This window comes from Eriocheir sinensis, chromosome 58 (genome assembly GCF_024679095.1).
Source record: "Eriocheir sinensis breed Jianghai 21 chromosome 58, ASM2467909v1, whole genome shotgun sequence".
NCBI lineage: Eukaryota > Metazoa > Arthropoda > Malacostraca > Decapoda > Varunidae > Eriocheir > Eriocheir sinensis.
In genome coordinates, this window is record NC_066566.1 from 10,012,025 (window position 1) to 10,028,560 (window position 16,536).

The 16,536-nt window shown below is 44.7% G+C and overlaps 1 protein-coding gene and 1 long non-coding RNA gene across 3 annotated transcripts in view; one reads left to right on the forward strand and one right to left on the reverse strand.

Annotated features, from left to right (window-relative positions):
* The window catches only part of LOC126985146 (protein O-linked-mannose beta-1,2-N-acetylglucosaminyltransferase 1-like), an 81,257-nt gene that overhangs the window by 48,771 nt on the left and 15,950 nt on the right, over window positions 1–16,536 (reverse strand). For both annotated transcript variants that reach the window (XM_050839710.1, XM_050839709.1), the window contains exons 3-4: window positions 2,826–2,902; window positions 2,028–2,237 (exon numbers count right to left, since the gene is read on the reverse strand). In XM_050839710.1, coding sequence (XP_050695667.1) covers window positions 2,028–2,237; window positions 2,826–2,902 — 287 coding nt within the window. The remainder of the gene's footprint in view (window positions 1–2,027; window positions 2,238–2,825; window positions 2,903–16,536) is intronic.
* On the forward strand, window positions 5,581–7,310 carry LOC126985148 (uncharacterized). Its single transcript, XR_007738350.1, has 2 exons — window positions 5,581–5,919; window positions 6,705–7,310. It is a non-coding gene; the product is annotated as an uncharacterized LOC126985148 (long non-coding RNA).

Here is a 16,536-nt window from a genome sequence, read left to right on the forward strand (position 1 = left end):
TTGGAGACTTGCTGGATGAAACAGTACAGTCTGTTAATGAGTGTGTCGAGGATACTGAAATCTCAGAAAACTTCACATACCTTGGTAGTGAAGTTCAGAACAACGGTGGGTCTCACCAGGAAGTCTTACGGCGGATTGGTTTGATCCACAGTGTTATGGACTCGCTCAGCACGAGTATATGACGTAGTCGATACCTGTATGGAAGGACAAAAATCCTGAAGTTCAAGTCGCTTATGCTCCCTGTCTTACTCTATGGCTGTGAGATATAGACACTAAATAGGGCCTGGGAGAGGCGGATTGATGCCTTTGGTAATGTGTCTACGCAGAATCATGGGAAATCGCTGGAATGTGTGTCAAACCGGCAACTTCTCGGAGAGATTGATTCGACACCAGGCCGACAGAAAGAGAGTTAGGTCAGCTCTACTTTGGTTCCGGTTGGCGCAGGGGCGGGGACACCCTGGCGTGACGTCAATCTCAGGAAAGGGTGGTGGCCTGGCCGTGTCAGTTGGGGTCAGTCTAGGTGTGTGAAGTGAAGCGGTCACACGAGCCAGCACTCCGTTTTCTATCGGCGTGGGGAAACTCTTTCGATTTCCCTGGTTTTCATTTCTCACGCGTAGGATGCCTTTAGTCAATCTAGGAGAAATTGGCGGACGGGGGGGATTCCGCGGGAGTCCCTCCTTCCGTACAATCTGGTGGCTGTCTAGGAACTACAAAAAGATATGCAAGCGGAATTTGTCAAATAATTTTTCTTACAAGTTTTTCGTTAGTATTTATGAATCATATATTTTTCTTATAGCTACGATAGGGAGACAATTGACTTAGTAGTAATATTTAAAGAAACAATGACAAATGGAGTTAGTTAGTCTTGTCCCCCTCCCCCATCAGCTGAGCAAGACAGCGTTCTGTCCAAGAATGTTTTTTGCATGCCAAAATGCGCATTAGCTACCAGCAGCACTAGCTGAATAGCAAGCAGACGTCTGGTACACAGTTTGAAAACCAATATCTAGTGAGAAATTAAAAAATTAAGATGGCGGGAATCGCATTTCAAAATACTGGAAATGGGTATGCACTTTGAAATGTTGAAAGAGCAAGATGTCGAACAAAAAATGGTCTAATAAAGTGGGTTACCTGTACTGAAAAAAAATCCATTTTATAGGCCAAAACTTTAATTTGAAAATGCGGCTATCATTAATTTCATCAGATTTTTTTCAGAAATTAACAGGCCAAATCCCCTCCCCCCCCGTCATCTGAGAAGCAGAAACAGCCGTCATAGTCTGGATCACATCATCTCCCAACCTCATCTGTTACCCACTAAAAGCACTCACAATTTGGTCCAGACCATCTCCCAACCTTCTGTGGTAACCTACTGGAAACACTCCTGGTCCCCCTTTAAATACAGGCAATTTAAGTTTTTTTAGTTTTACGTGTTAGCCTATAATGCCGGTAGGCTTTCTTCAGGGGCCTGGTGGTCGGCCCCAGCCCGTCATGGCGCAGGCAAGTGTTTATAATGGCGCCATCTATTCCTGGCTCATGCTGCCCCCGGAACTCATTCTTGATTCACTTGGACGGTTTCCTCTAGAGTCCGGGTGGTCTTCAGGACAGCATGTGGGTAGTCTTAGGCCACTCGGCGGTTGACTGAAAAATCATAGGTGGTAGCGGCGGATTTGAACCCGCGTCATCCAAAGCGCGGTGAATGCGGGGGCCCGCCCGCTAACCACTCAGCTACAGCCTCCTCTATGCCATTCAGTCGGTAAACTTCTATCATCAATTCGTTATCATTTATTCAGTTTTAATTAATCATTGTTTTCCCAAAAGTCAATCAGTTTCAGATATGCACCTTAAAATTTTCTTTTATGCATTTGGTGACTATACGTTCAGACATTTTTATTTATTTTTGTGATGAACAAACAGACAGACATAACGCTGAGAACATTATCGCCCTACTTGCTAGTAGAGAGGCGGCCGATAAAAATCGGTAGTGGAATTGCATAAACATATACACGTAGAGACACTGCCTAAGAGCTTACGGGTGCAGCGAGTATAAGAAGAGTCCCAGCCTGCAAGCTAGCCAGGGTGTCCACCAGACCCTTGGCGGCGCGAGGCTCCCACGTCCGAAAGTAAGCAGAGAGGGTGAGGGAGGCGTGGCGAGGGTGGAATGTCATCACATGCACCCCACGGTGGCCTCTAGTGTAGTTTGTGGTCCTCACTTTGGTCGACACGTTATACTGCCGTAATATCTGTCCAAAAAGATAGATAAGACGAGATGTGAAAAAATGTATACCAGATGGAATGGAAAGATAAGTTCTGGAGGGCGAGATGAAACAGAAAATAAAATGGAAAGATGGGATCACGTCTATATAACAAAGGCAGAGAAAGAACATAAAATCAGGTTCATATATTTTCTTTTTAAGATGCACGGCGTCGGTCGAATTATTGTTACCGCCGCCGTGAAGTTAATTCATCTCAAATATAAAAAAAAAAACATCACAAGGTAGCTGGTAACTGCTAAGGACATCCCGGATATAATCTTGGCTCAGCACTATCACCATCCATTGTCACCATTATCACCCACCATCATCATCTTCAGCAACCATCACCATGTTCACCCAACATCACCAACAACTAACTAACCAACAACATCATTACTCTCCATCAACTTCACCCACCATCATCATCCACTATCGCCATCATCATACACCATCACTATCTTTACTCACCATCACTCTCATCACACACCATCGTCCTCTTCATTAACCACCATCATCACCCGCCACCATCATCATACACCATCACCATCTTCACTCACCATCACCATCTTCACTCACCTGCCTACCGTCGACATTTATCTGGGCAGTCATGGCGTCAACCAGCACCTCCACACTGATGCTGTCTGCCGCGACTTCTGCAAAGCACCAGACACCACCACCATCGTTACTACAATCCCGGTCCGCTATGAAGGCCTTTTGGATGGGGTTCACATGGTGAATCCCCTGGCTACAGCGTAGCCTAAAGCACACGAGACCGAGTCAGAGTAGTTAACATTGTGGATGGAGGTCAGGGACAAAGTGACATGGAGCTTTTGATCACTGACAACGCCGGAAAGCAACAATGTCACGTGTTACGGTATTTAAACTGTTCACGGCTTATATGGCAACACACTCATAACCCTATGTAGGCTTATTTAAAATATGCAGAATAATTAATGCACAGTTTCAAATAGTAGGAAAAAGTTGACATATGAGAGAGAAAGAAAGATGTAATGGAGGTGATGCAGCAGCGCTGGAAGGAGACCCCACCCAAACGGACTACACATTTGAGTCTAACCACAGCCATGATGGACTCTCACACATGTGATTAGTATATATTTGGTTACACCCCTCATATTTTTATGTGTACTATAATTTTCACTTTTACTGTAGCTATACTGCTATCCATATCAGACTCTATGACATACCGTTTTTCGCAAATATCTTTCAAACGAAGACACGGATCAGCATGGGGCTTTGACGCAGATTGTTTCACACATTCCGCTAATTTTTGACGCTATTGTGCAATGCCAGATGCGGTTAATTATGGCAAAACCTGCGTGAGCCACTTACACATTCGAAGAGGTGAGGCGTGACGTATTTGTGACGTGTATCCACCACCTACCTCCACCCCTGGCTTCCCCTACTCCCATCCCTCCCTTTCCCTCCCTCCTGCCCTCCTCCTTCTCCACCGCACTCTCTCCCCCCGCTCTCTTTCTCCCCCATTCCTGCCACCACCCCCCCCTCTCTCTCTCTCTCTCTCTCTCTCTCTCTCTCTCTCTCTCTCTTGCGATGTACACGAGATATGAATCCATGCATACGTATGACTTGAATTAATGGCAGATAAATGGAAATTATATGCCGTCTGCATCAGCATCAACAGTGCTGACGAGGATGACGTTTGTCGATGGTGATTTATATTGAAATAACATTATGTGGTCAGTTATTTGCATTAGTAATCCACTCATCATATACTCGCTGTCTATTTTTGTATGTTATGACTTTTTAACATATCTACATGAACCCATATCGTATGGCAGTCTTTTCCTAATATCAGAATAAAATTTTCATATATTTCTCCAATTTCGTTTCACGTTTTTACTCTGCATTGAATTCCCGCTTCAATCCCACCCTTATTCCTTTCCGTCTCTTACGCGATTTCCTATAAATGATTAAGCGTCAGCTACGTACTTCATCCCATCATACGCTCAACGTAACTTGTAGGAAGGAGGGTCATATACTCGTACAACTTTCAATGGTTGTATAACTGCCAAACAAACCTCATACAGCACTTAAGCAACATCCAGTTATGCTGGAACAGGAATTAGGGTCGTGTGCATAAAACACCAGACCATACTTAGCATACACTTTCGAGTTATCCGCCATTATAGACAAGTCATATGTGTGCAAAGCTTCACATCACATGTATACCGAGAGAGAGAGAGAGAGAGAGAGAGAGAGAGAGAGAGAGAGGGGGGATGAGGAGAAAGAGGGCGGGGGGAGATTTTTTTTTTTTTTTTTTTTGGCCATCAGCCCTGGCTGGGCTATTAGGCCACATTTATTACTTTTAGAGGTTTGCAGTTTTTTTTTGTTTGTTTCATCAGCATCATTCATAGTCATTCATTCACCTCATCCACATAGCTTACTAAAAAAAAAAAAAAAAAAAAAAGTAGAACAAATACAATTAAGGGGACCTATCCGAAGCTAGCTAAGTAGGTGTGGGCGGGGACACGGGGAATACCACATTCACTCACACACACACACACACACACACACACACACACACACACACACAGGGCTGTGTGGCCCAGCAATAGACCAACATCGCATATAAAAATGAGATAACATATATATCAATTTTATATGTATCACCTGTAGGTTATCACGTGGACCACAACAGTAATAGTACATTGTTTACATAAGATATATGTATGATTATCATAATATTATGTATATATTTCATATATAGTGACAAAGTAAAACCCCAATAAAGTAATGTCGTCCCATCTCGTCGATCAAGCGGGTCTCTCTTAAGAAAAGCATCAATACGTCGGTCACCTCGGGATTTCCGTCACCAAGAACTGCGTCCAAGGTGATGGGAATATCCCTCGCTCTGCAGTAGTTTACCAGTGGACTGCGTTCACTGTTAAATCTACTGCAGTGCAAGATGAGGTGACTGATAGACAGTATAACATCACAAGTCTGACATATCGGTGGAAATGTTCTATTGATGTAAGGGGTCAGGTGTGTGAGCCGGGTGCAATTCATGTGCACCCGGCTCAGGACGATTTCGTCGCGGCGAGTGGAGCGGTTTGCAGTGCTCCTCTGGCCTAGCGTTGGTTTGACGGTGTTTGGAGCCAGGTCGGTCCACTGACTTTGCTACAGAAGATGTATTGATGTTTTCCCAAGAGAGAGACTCGACTGAAGATCACGAGGGACTTCCCGATTTAGCTAAGCCGTCTGCCTGCTCATTGCCGTGTATGTTGCAGTGACCAGGCACCCAGATCAGCGAGATGGACTTGGGACATGAGTGGAGTTTATTAATGATACGACCCTGGGCCCAGATTCACTAACGCCTCGCAGATACGACAATCTTAAGTGGATCCAATATGGCGGAAATAAGAATGTCGTATCTTGCGATTCCCAAAAGAATCTTAAGTCCGCCATGTTTAGATTTTCCTGCCTTAACGCTGTTTCACACTCCCGCCGACAGACGGCGTAGTATGATGTTGACATATTTCGTTCAACCAATGGCAGCGCTCGATACATACGTACTCTAGAGACAGTAGCCAATCACAGGAAGCTCAACACCAGTGCAGCACGTGGCCCGTGACAGAGGCAGACGATGTTGTCTGCCCCACCGGGAGTACGGAGATGAAGTGAGGAAGTTCAGGTAAGCCAATCACTTGTCATGTGGAGAGTCAGCTTGGTATATTGTTGCTAAAACGTGCTAGTGAGTGAAACATTTTTGTTAACCTGCATGAAGGTATCCTTTAGGTAACGTTATAAACGTGCCTTTCTGTCAGTTTTTAGCCATGACTTTGTCCTCCAAGTTGTCCATGATCAGTCTCATTACCCTGTTTTGACCTCCTCTGTAGGTAAAAGTGTAATATACTTGCATGCACCAAGTTATCTCACCATGGAGAGGGGAAGGGATGTGGGTGCACACACACTTCAGTACGTGGTGTCATTTCAGTATTTTCATAGAGGTGAGGCCATTTACTGAGCAGCAGAGCTTAGCAAACATATCAGTCATTAAGATTTGCCACTTCTGCCACCAGGGCACTGCCCAGCAATGTGGCTAGGATTAGGAGTGGAGCTCAGACATTGTCAGCTGCTCAGATATTGGGAAGTAGATAAAACGGCATACTTTCCAAAGAGCAGCTCGCTGTATTATGGCTTTAAAACACTGTCTATATTAAAACATAGATACTTTAAATTCTTATAATAGTGAATTTAAAGTATCTATGTTTTAATAGGAAGTTAGTTTATCTCTTGTTTTCTTCATTTCCACAGATTAAGTTTATTAACTATGTAAACTTTCTACTTCATTGCTTCTTAACCTTTAACTACTAGCCAGTCACTTTAACCTCTCTCTCTCTCTCTCTCTCTCTCTCTCTCTCTCTCTCTCTCTTATGATCCTGTATGATGACCAAGCAAATAATTTTCCTTTTATAGGAGACTGAGTGTAACCTGTAAGTGTAGTGGGTGCTACAACACCTAGCAGCCCATATGTCCCAGCAGTGGTGCAGCGTTGGACCCTTAAACTTCCAGGCAGGAGACACAAGATGGACACAAGATAAAAGATTCTGAAGAAGCAAGACCAAGCATATATTACTGGATAGTTTGCAGAAATGTGTAGATTTCCTTGAATCGTCTCAACCAGAATGACCGCAATAGCTGGACCTTTACAGGACTTTGTTGAATATTGCAGGGCATGAAATTCTGTATTTCTTATGCATCACTAAAGGTCTCTTTTGATTTCTTCAAACATGTTTTGTATTTGCAATTTATTTAATTGTTTTCTGTTGGAAATAACATATAAAAAGATGTTTAATAGCAAGCTGTGAAGAATTGCTCCAAATAGTACACACCACGGTGCTATATGCTTTACATTTTATTAAGAGTATAATAAGCTCAGCCATATTGTCCTGCAGTTAATTTTTAGTCAGATAATTTCTCCCCTTTTTTTACAATTTAAGTTGTGATTGTGTTCATGTATACCAGCAGCTCTTTCTTTAATTATATTAGTAAAGAAGTTGTTATTATATATATGAAGTCAGATTAAGTGACTTTCAAAAGCAATATAATTAAGTCCATTTAGCCTGTGTCACTCTCAAAGTTATACGCCTCCGTGGTCTACTGGTTAGCGTGCCTGGCTTCTACTCCGCAGGCCCGAGTTCGAATCCCGGCCCAGGCAGTCTGCGTGCAGCTCACCCAGCTGTTCATCCTCCCTCTTGGGCTGGTCGATAAATGGATATCTGGGGAAATCTGGGGAAGGTAATCTGTGGTAACCCAAATATCACACTGGCCCTGTGTCCCGGGGTAATGGGGGCTCCCTTCCACCACAGTCTCAAGGGCCAATGTTACGAAGATGAGCACCGAGGCCATGCGCTGCTACTACGTATCCCCCCAACTTTACTACTCTTACTCTCAAAGTATATAATTGTGTGTTTGTGTGTATGTGAGTGTGTGTGTCACATCATGGAAAGCCTAAGACTTCTCTCAAAACTCTGATGACTCAAGAAAGAGTCTGGCTTCCAGCTATATCTTGAGAGCCAACAGTCATCGTGGAAATTTTCTAGTTATAGTGTAATGTGTTTTGACAGTGGGCAGTGCCATTGTTTATGAAGAACTCTACCGAGTTCTTAACGAAACACACCCATACACCAATTTGCTCGATGATTTCATTTATTTTATTGCCAGTACACTATTTAACACATTTTAATATTTAATAATGTATATATCAATGCCCACTTTTCATTATGTTCTCAACTTGTGCCAGCAACATATGAGTCAGTACATTAGTTAGGTTAGGTTACATAAATGAAAAAAGTGCATATTTGAGTTAAAAACAGAAACAGTATTTTCTTGTCAATACCCAAAAAATAACTTGAATTTCAAGGTGAGAAAGATTTTTTTTATAGTCTATGGACAAAGAACCTTTATTTTCTGGTTTTAATGTTGTGCTATAAGTAGAAAATGAAGTAATTATATATTTTCACTTAACATGAAATAAATATCAATATATATAAATATTTTGCCTCAACCTAAAATTATAAAATACTTTTTCAATTATAGTAGCTATGAAACTATGAGTGGGAATACAACTGGGTGATGAATCAAACCTTGACAGGTGTTGCTAGGTTGCTAATTTACCAGCAATAGGTTACCATGTGATGGAGATGAGCACCGAGGCCACACAGCTATGCGTATGCCAACTTCACCCTACCCTTACTAGACACATCATCTATAACACCCAGTAAAACTAGCATACTAAATAGTAAATGTAATACCTTAATACAGTAAATATCATTGAGACAAGAATGAGCCATGGGATGACTCAATTACCAAAATATCCAACAAACATATAATGCATGTTGCAAAGAATGGGTAATTGCTTAGCAGGAGCAGTCTATTTGAGATGCAAATTACTTATTTCCTGTGATATGTTATGATGCTTTTTAATGGGGCTCTGTTTATTACCACAATAATTCAGCTATGAAAGTGCTACAGCAAATTTACCCCAGAATTCACTATAACAAGCTCTGCGGCATATATTGTCCAGCCATCTTCACTCCCAAATCTATTTACAAACTAACAGACTCATTTTAACCTAGTGGATGGTAACCTAACTCTGCTAAAATTGTAACCTATAATTGCCGCTGGGGATAGTAGCCTATCGTTACAGAGGAGAGTAAACTGTCAACCCAAGTATGAGACTCACCAAATCAACTCTAGTACTTTCATAATTGCTTCCTGGTGATAACTAACTCCACAAAAAAAAACATGATAATTTACCCAGTAATGAATAGTTTGTGTCTCTAAAATAGGTCGCTAAAATCTGCTAAACAATGGCAAGGGAACACCCAGAAATATGTTCAGGGAGATTGGAGGGCAGAGAAAAAGACAAGATAAACTTTGGGGGTGCAGAGCCTGAAACCTCATCAACGGTAAACGGGTGGGGCCCGGCCCATCCTTGGTTGTGCTAGTGGTCTAAGGTATTACAAACTACAAATTAAGACTAAATTATTCACCGAGCATGTATGAGTACCCACATTACCCCCTGGTGGATCTCCTGCGAGCATTTCAAGCCCTCCATATATATTATCACGAGTGTTTACGGCAGGATATTTGATTCAGTAGTGTAGGAGTTCACAGTCACTACATATTCAGTGAATGGTATTATATACGGTTGACACGTCCTTATAAAGCAATGTTTTGATAGCACAGTGACGTTTTGTTCATTATTTTGGCAGCGGGTCTTCCTCTTCTTCATTCCTCCTTGTGTTGTGGAGAAAATCTGCCCTACGTACGGGTCGCGATATCTTATGCCATGTCTGGAGCTGCCGTAAAGTTACGGTGCCGGAAGAATGTCGTAACTGTTTAGTGAATAACCCAAAGCAGCCGAAAGTTGCCTTAAGACATTTTTTGTGACTTACGAACGTCGTAACTCGTTAGTGAATCCTGGCCCTGTATTTCATTTGTGTCCGTTCGCAAGGACTCAATGGCCTTAAGGGCTGACATTGAGTCTGAAAGTATAATGACTGAATTATGATGAGAATTAGTAGCATAATCTATGGCTTTATCAATAGCGAAAAGTTCTGAAGAGAAGACAGATGTGTAGTGCGGCGATGGCCTGATGAACGAGCCTCCCATAACCCACTTAGCCAGTGGGGTACCTCTTTAGCCGACTCGGTAAGGAGTGGCTCTCCCGTCACGCTGGTCGCGGGTTCAATCCCAGGCAGCCGGGGAATACCCTCACTCTTGATTAATTTCTCGTGTTATTTCGATACACGCAGAGGCCGTGTTGAGAAATAGGAAGGATGGAAAGTAAGCTCGTCGGGGCATTACAGTGGTGGCATAGCGGTGGGATCCTCTCCTGCAGCTCTGTTGTTGAGTTTCCCCGAAGGGGTAACAGGTAGGATGGCCCATGCTCCGAGGTTGATAGAAAATGGGAATGCTGGAGGTATGTCTAAAGGGGACATTGTGGAGTTATGTCTCAAAGGGACATTGTCAACACACAGAAATTAATCTACATAGGGGGGAAAGCCGTGTAGTGCGGCGATGGCCTGATGAACGAGCCTTCCATAACCCACTTAGCCAGTGGGGTACCTCTTTGGCCGACTCGGTAAGGAGTGGCTCTCCCGTCACGCTGGTCGCGGGTTCAATCCCAGGCAGCCGGGGAATACCCTCACTCTTGATTAATTTCTCGTGTTATTTCGCTACACGCAGAGGCCGTGTTGAGAAATAGGAAGGATGGAAAGTAAGCTCGTCGGGGCATTACAGATGTATGGTTCGGCAGCCGATACCTAAAAGCACAGTCACTAGACCACACACTTGCACCCACACATTCATCCGTCTTGGAGCCGTCAGTGTACACGTGGTGGGAGTTCTGGTGACTAGCGAGCAGGGCACGGAAGTGCTGGTGGACCTCCGCCTCCGGCGTCATGGGTTTAGGTCGTGGTAGGATGTCACAATTTATGTGTATGTTTGGTGTTTCCCATGGCGCTATATTTAGCGTCACCAGTTTATCGCAGTCACTCAAATCCACACCTAGTTCCTGGCATAGGGAGTGGAGGCGCACGGCAAATGGCCTGCACAGTGCTCGGAGCCCGTGCTCATATTGTACCAGTGGGGCGCAGGCCACGTTGCCAATGCTGGTTCGTTCGTTCGTAAGATTTACCCCTAAATATGGGGACAGGGCCTTTGCTCAAAGGCGGCCCTGTAAGGGGGGGCGGGCAATTTAAGTCCCGGCGGGTGTAGGGACGCCTCCGCCGCCGCCACAGCCACGGGTAACAGCCGGCGATTAGCGACGGAGGCACGGGCCCTCCGGACAGGCGCCCAGAAGCAGCCCGTAGCGGTACACGGGCGAGCAGCTGACTATAGTCTGTTCCGAGCAAGAAGTCGGTTCAGGGTGGAGCTGGTATCGTCGTTTACCTCTACCCATGCTGCCAAATCAGCCTTCGTACATGCGTCTCTCTCTTATTTCCCATCCATGTGCTATTTGAAAGCGATATTTTATATATTCTGTATATAGTAAAGGAAGCTACATAGTACAATGAGTGTCGATGTTTAGGATTATAACAAGGATTTGTATAAATTCTATGACATGTGGCAGAGATTTTTTCCCATGTTGCCACGTTGTGGTGTTAGTAGTGGTGGTGGTGGTGGTGGTCGGTATGTCCCCCTAGGTCCCTCCCCCGGGTCGAGAGGGAGAGAGAGGGAGAGAGAGAGAGAGAGATAAACAGGTGGGTTGTGGGTGGGTAGGCCGGGAGAGAGTGCTAATCTGATAATTGGCGGTCGAACTGGCAGCGCTGCACTCATGGGAATTCTGGAATCTGCCACACCTTGAACCGAATTCATGCTCCGAACAGACTATAGTCGACTTGACTGCGGAGGGGGCGCCCAAAGCGAGGATGACCACGTGGGTCAACCTCGCCGCCGCAGAAGGGCCACCCGGCTGCTTGCCCACGGAGTGCTGGCGTTCCACTGCCAATGCTGGTTTTCCGGAGTGTTTTTATACCGTACGAGAGCACCAAGTGCTCTCGACGGATACGGAGGGGAGGAACATTTGCCTCCACCTCAAGCCGGGCTGTGCGTGTACATCTTAGGGCTCCAAGGCACTTACGCAAACATTCATTCTGAAACACATCCAACCGACTCAGCGTGGCATCGGATGCCGAACCATACACCTGCGAGCCATAGTCGATGTGAGTTCGAATCAGGGATTTGTACACCATTAATAAAGATTTTCTGTCTGCTCCCCAAGAGGTGCCGCATAAATATTTGAGGATATTTATTTTCTTACTTTTTTTTTTTTTTTTTTTTTTTTTACGTTGCTGCCTATTGCGCCGGTAGGCATCTTCCCGGTGGGGCCTGATGGTCGGCCCAAGGCTTCTTCCAGGTGGGGCCTGATGGTCGGCCCAGCCCGTTCTGGCGCAGGCGAGTGTTTATAGTGGCGCCATCTTGCATTGGCTCATGCTGCCCCCCGGAACTCGTACTTGATTCGCTTGGACGGCTTCCTCTAGAGTCCGGGTTGATGGGTGGTCTTCAGGACAGCATGTGGGTAGTTTTAAGCCACTCGGCGGTGACCGAAAAATCCGAGTGGTAGCGTGAGGATTCGAACCCGCGTCGTCCATCACGCGGCGAATGTGGGTCCAGTACGCTATCACTTCGGCCACCGCCTACCCTTAAAACGAACAAGCAATTTATTTACGTGAATTTTCCAATTGAGTCTGCTATCAAAGTGCAGACCTTGGAATTTAACTGAATTTTTTAACTGTATCGGCTGGTTATTTAAAGTTAAGCGCAAATCAGGTACTTTACGTAGAGTAAAAACAACACCGATACATTTATGAACTTAAAACTTAAAACCCCACCGCGAGGCACAGTACTGGACGGCGTCAAGTGCAACTTGCATCCGCCCAGCCGAGAACTGTGCGTATGGCGAGGAGTGCCATATCGCACAGTCGTCGGCGTACAGTGAGTATTTAAGGTTTCGGGGGACGGGAGTTGTCGACAGAATATCATTCATCATAATACAAAATAAAGTTGGACTAAGAACACTGCCCTGGGGCACCCCGTTTTCCTGGACGAATACGTCCGAGATTACGTTATTCGGCAACCTGACAGAATGTTCTGTCCTTCAGAAAGTTACAAACAAAAATAGGCAAGTTTCCTCTTAAACCGTAAGCGTGTAGCTTCATGAGAATTCCGTGTCGCCATGTCATGTCAAAGGCTTTGTGGATGTCGAGAAACACCCCTATCATGAATTCTTTCTTGGCAAATGCCTCTGAAATACATTGCTCCAAATTCATTAAATGATCCATTGTGCTTCGATACTTTCGAAAGCCACACTGTCGATCATTTAACAATTTTTTTGACTAAGAAAAAAAGTAGCCTTTTATTTACCATTCGTTCCATGACCTTACATAAGCACTCCGTTAAAGCAATAGGACGAAACGAACTGGGATCCGTAAGGCGGCCAGAACTCTTCGGTATCGGTATGACGTGCGCAAAGTGCCATGAGTTTGGAAACGTTCGAGACGTCCAGAACCCATTGTACAATGCTAACAGCTTGGTCAGGTTGTCCTGGCCAAGATGCTGAATCATACCGTACGTGACCGTGGAAGGTCCGGGACTGGTGCCTTTACAGGTCTTTAGCGCAAGGAGAAGCTCATTCATCGTAAACTCGGTGTTGTAGTCAGAGTTTTCGTCTTCCGTGGCAAAGTCTATGTTATTTTGCTCGGCCGCCTGCTTGTGGTGCTGGAAGGCAGGGTCATAGTTGGCCGAGCTGCTAAAGTTGGAAAAACTCCTGGCCATGGTGTTAGCTATATCCACAGGATCGTCGATGGTGCTATTGTTTATGAAGAGGGAGATGATGGGGTTGTATGGTCTTTTGTTGTCGAGGCAGCGTACTGTGGACCAGACCTGGCTGAGGGGGATGAAGCGATTCACTGTGGATACGTAGTTACGCCAGGAGTTACGTTTGCATGTTCTAATTTGTCTCCTTGCTTTAGCCCGTGCCTCTTTGTATGCTATGAAGTTGGAATTAGTGGGCTGTTTACTAAAGATCCTGTATCGCCTATTGCGTTCTCGGAGTGCTTGTCGGCAATCTGGTGTCCACCATGGGACTGCACGCTTTGTGTGAATTGTGGAAGTTGTAGGAATAGTAGCCTGCGCGGCGTGTAAAATGGAGTGTTGCACGCCATCAACCTTAGCATCAATGTCATCTCCGGATATATCAATATCAACGATCCTTGAGAAGGACTCCCAGTCTGCTTTCTTAAAGATAAATTTAGGTGGCGGAGGTGGTGTGACAATGTCGCGTGAATAAGAAATGCAGATTGATAAGTGGTCACTACCCAAGAAGTCGTCAAGAGTACCCCAGGTACAGTTAGCGTGTATACCCGGCAAGGCTATAGACAGGTCGATGTCGGACGCGTTGCCTGTCCGATCATCTACACGAGTCGCACTTCCGTCGTTTAGAAGACAGAGGTTTGTGTGGAGCAGGATGTCAACTACTTGCTCTCCGCGACCATCACACCTCAGACTTCCCCATTGATGATGATGTGCATTAAAATCGCCCAAAATTAATTTATTGCGGGGTAGTTCGTCAAAAAGTGAAGTGAGTGCACCATCATCAATGCGGCCATGAGGTGGACAGTACAGGGAACAAATAGCCAGATACGTGTCATTGAATTTCACTCTGCACGCGACAGCTTCCAGAGTAGAGTTCAAATTCACCTCTGTGGCAGTGTCTTGTGGGTGTACATGGCAACGCCGTGACCTACGTGTCTTCTATACGAGTGGTAGTGTTTAAGTGCTTGGGGATCAGGGTGGTCTCCAAGTCTCGTCTCCTGTAGACAAATAACAGACGGCCTGTGTAAGTGAATTAACAGTGCTAAATTGTGTTCTTTATTCCGCAAACTTCTACAATTCCACTGAAGTACCGTGAAAGCCATGGTTTAAGAGGAGCGGGGTTGGCCGGTGTTCTTCGGTTTCTTACGTCGCCGCTTCCCTTCGCCGGGAGAAGTATTCTCCCATGTCAAAGATAAAAACAACCATCAACGCAGTTCATCATGTGCCATCCTGGAACTAATGCTTCCACTGAACATGTCTTTTCTTTCATGAACAAATTGTGGGCATCTGAAAAAAACACAACTTCAAATTGCAACGCTAAAAGCATTACTTGTAAGAAAGATAAAGTTTAAACAGAATTGCATGGACTTCTACAGGTTGTTTCAATCTATTCCTGGGCTACCCTTCTCTTTTGTGCTGCCTCATTTCCTAATAAAAAAGTAAGAACTTTGCGCGCCTTTTAAGTTGACGAATAAGGAATTTGGCGCGGACGTTTTGAATTGCCGTTTTGAGCTGCCTCGTACAGGCCTACCAGCCTCTTGAAGACTCCAACGTTCTTATGGTCTAATTGATGCCTTTGGTAATAAATGTCTACGCAGAATCATGGGATATCGCTGGAATGACTGTGTCAAACCGGCGACTACTCCGTGAGACTGATTCGACTTATATTACCCGCATAGTCCGACAACGCCAACTCCGGCTATACGGGCACGGCACGTTCCCCAGAAGCTGATCCTGCTCATCGGGTTGTCTCTGTAAAAGACAATCTTGAGTGGAGGAGGCCAAGGGGACACCCACGGAGGTCGTGACTTGAGCAGGTACTCAGGATGGGAAGGGGGCCTCTATGGAGATTCGCCTGGAGGGGCCCCAGGACTTGGCTTCGTAGGGTGGGTTGAGGCGACGCGCTCCCTGTTATGTGCCCCCATTGATTGATTGATTGATTTATCATTTCGGCACTTCCTTTACCATGGCTTACTTCTTTAAACTCCAAGTTTTCTTTACCATCATCATCCCTCCCCCTCCTTGTTTTTCCTTTTCCGACTTTTACACATTATATATTTCCTTCCCAATTTCTAGGGACATGATTGTATCACTTAACTTAGTTTCAACGATTCCCATATATTTTCCAATTCATTTTCCCCTTGAGTAATCATAGAACTCCATCTGCGCCGATATTAACCCCTTCACATTGGTGTACGACACCTTCGGTTCATTACTTCCCTCTCTCCTGCCCGCTTGTACGAGTATCACTTACTTAGCCTCATATCCATAACCTTCTAAAGGAATCTCTTTTTCTCCGCCTCATTTCTGCTCTCGCTTTTATCCTTAGCTTCTTCCTACAGTTTGTTCACTTTAGCCCTCTCTTCCTCATTAAGTCTCCTAATCCATACATTCTTATACTCTTCCATCCTTGAGAGCTTCCATGTTCCAGCCAACACTTTTTCCGTTCCCGCTTGGGATCTAAATCTTACTATCAGTGGTCGCTGCCACCCTTCCACATACTTCACCTCTTCAATTTCCTCATCCAAATTACGACCCTCATTCTGAACCTCTCCCACTATCTCCACAGCTACCCCTTTTTCATTCTTTTCTTTCTCATGCCGTATTGGCAACACTTTTTCCTTGACGCCAAACATTTTTTCTTCTCCACGGTGTCTTTCACCAGCCCTTCCTTATTTTAATCACTTTCACTACTGACACTTTCGTTTCTTTCTTAATTTGCTGTTCCACGATTTCTTTAAAACCTACTTTCTTCTCTTCCTGCCCCTTCTTCCATTAGTTTTACTTTTAATTTAATTCCTTGTCATTCTCCATATTTACCTCCACCTTTTCTTCAGGTATCTTCAACATTAAGTCATTTTTATTGCACTTTGTTTAAAATCTTTATTTTCTTCTTTCATCAACTTCTGCCGTTCCTCCATATTTC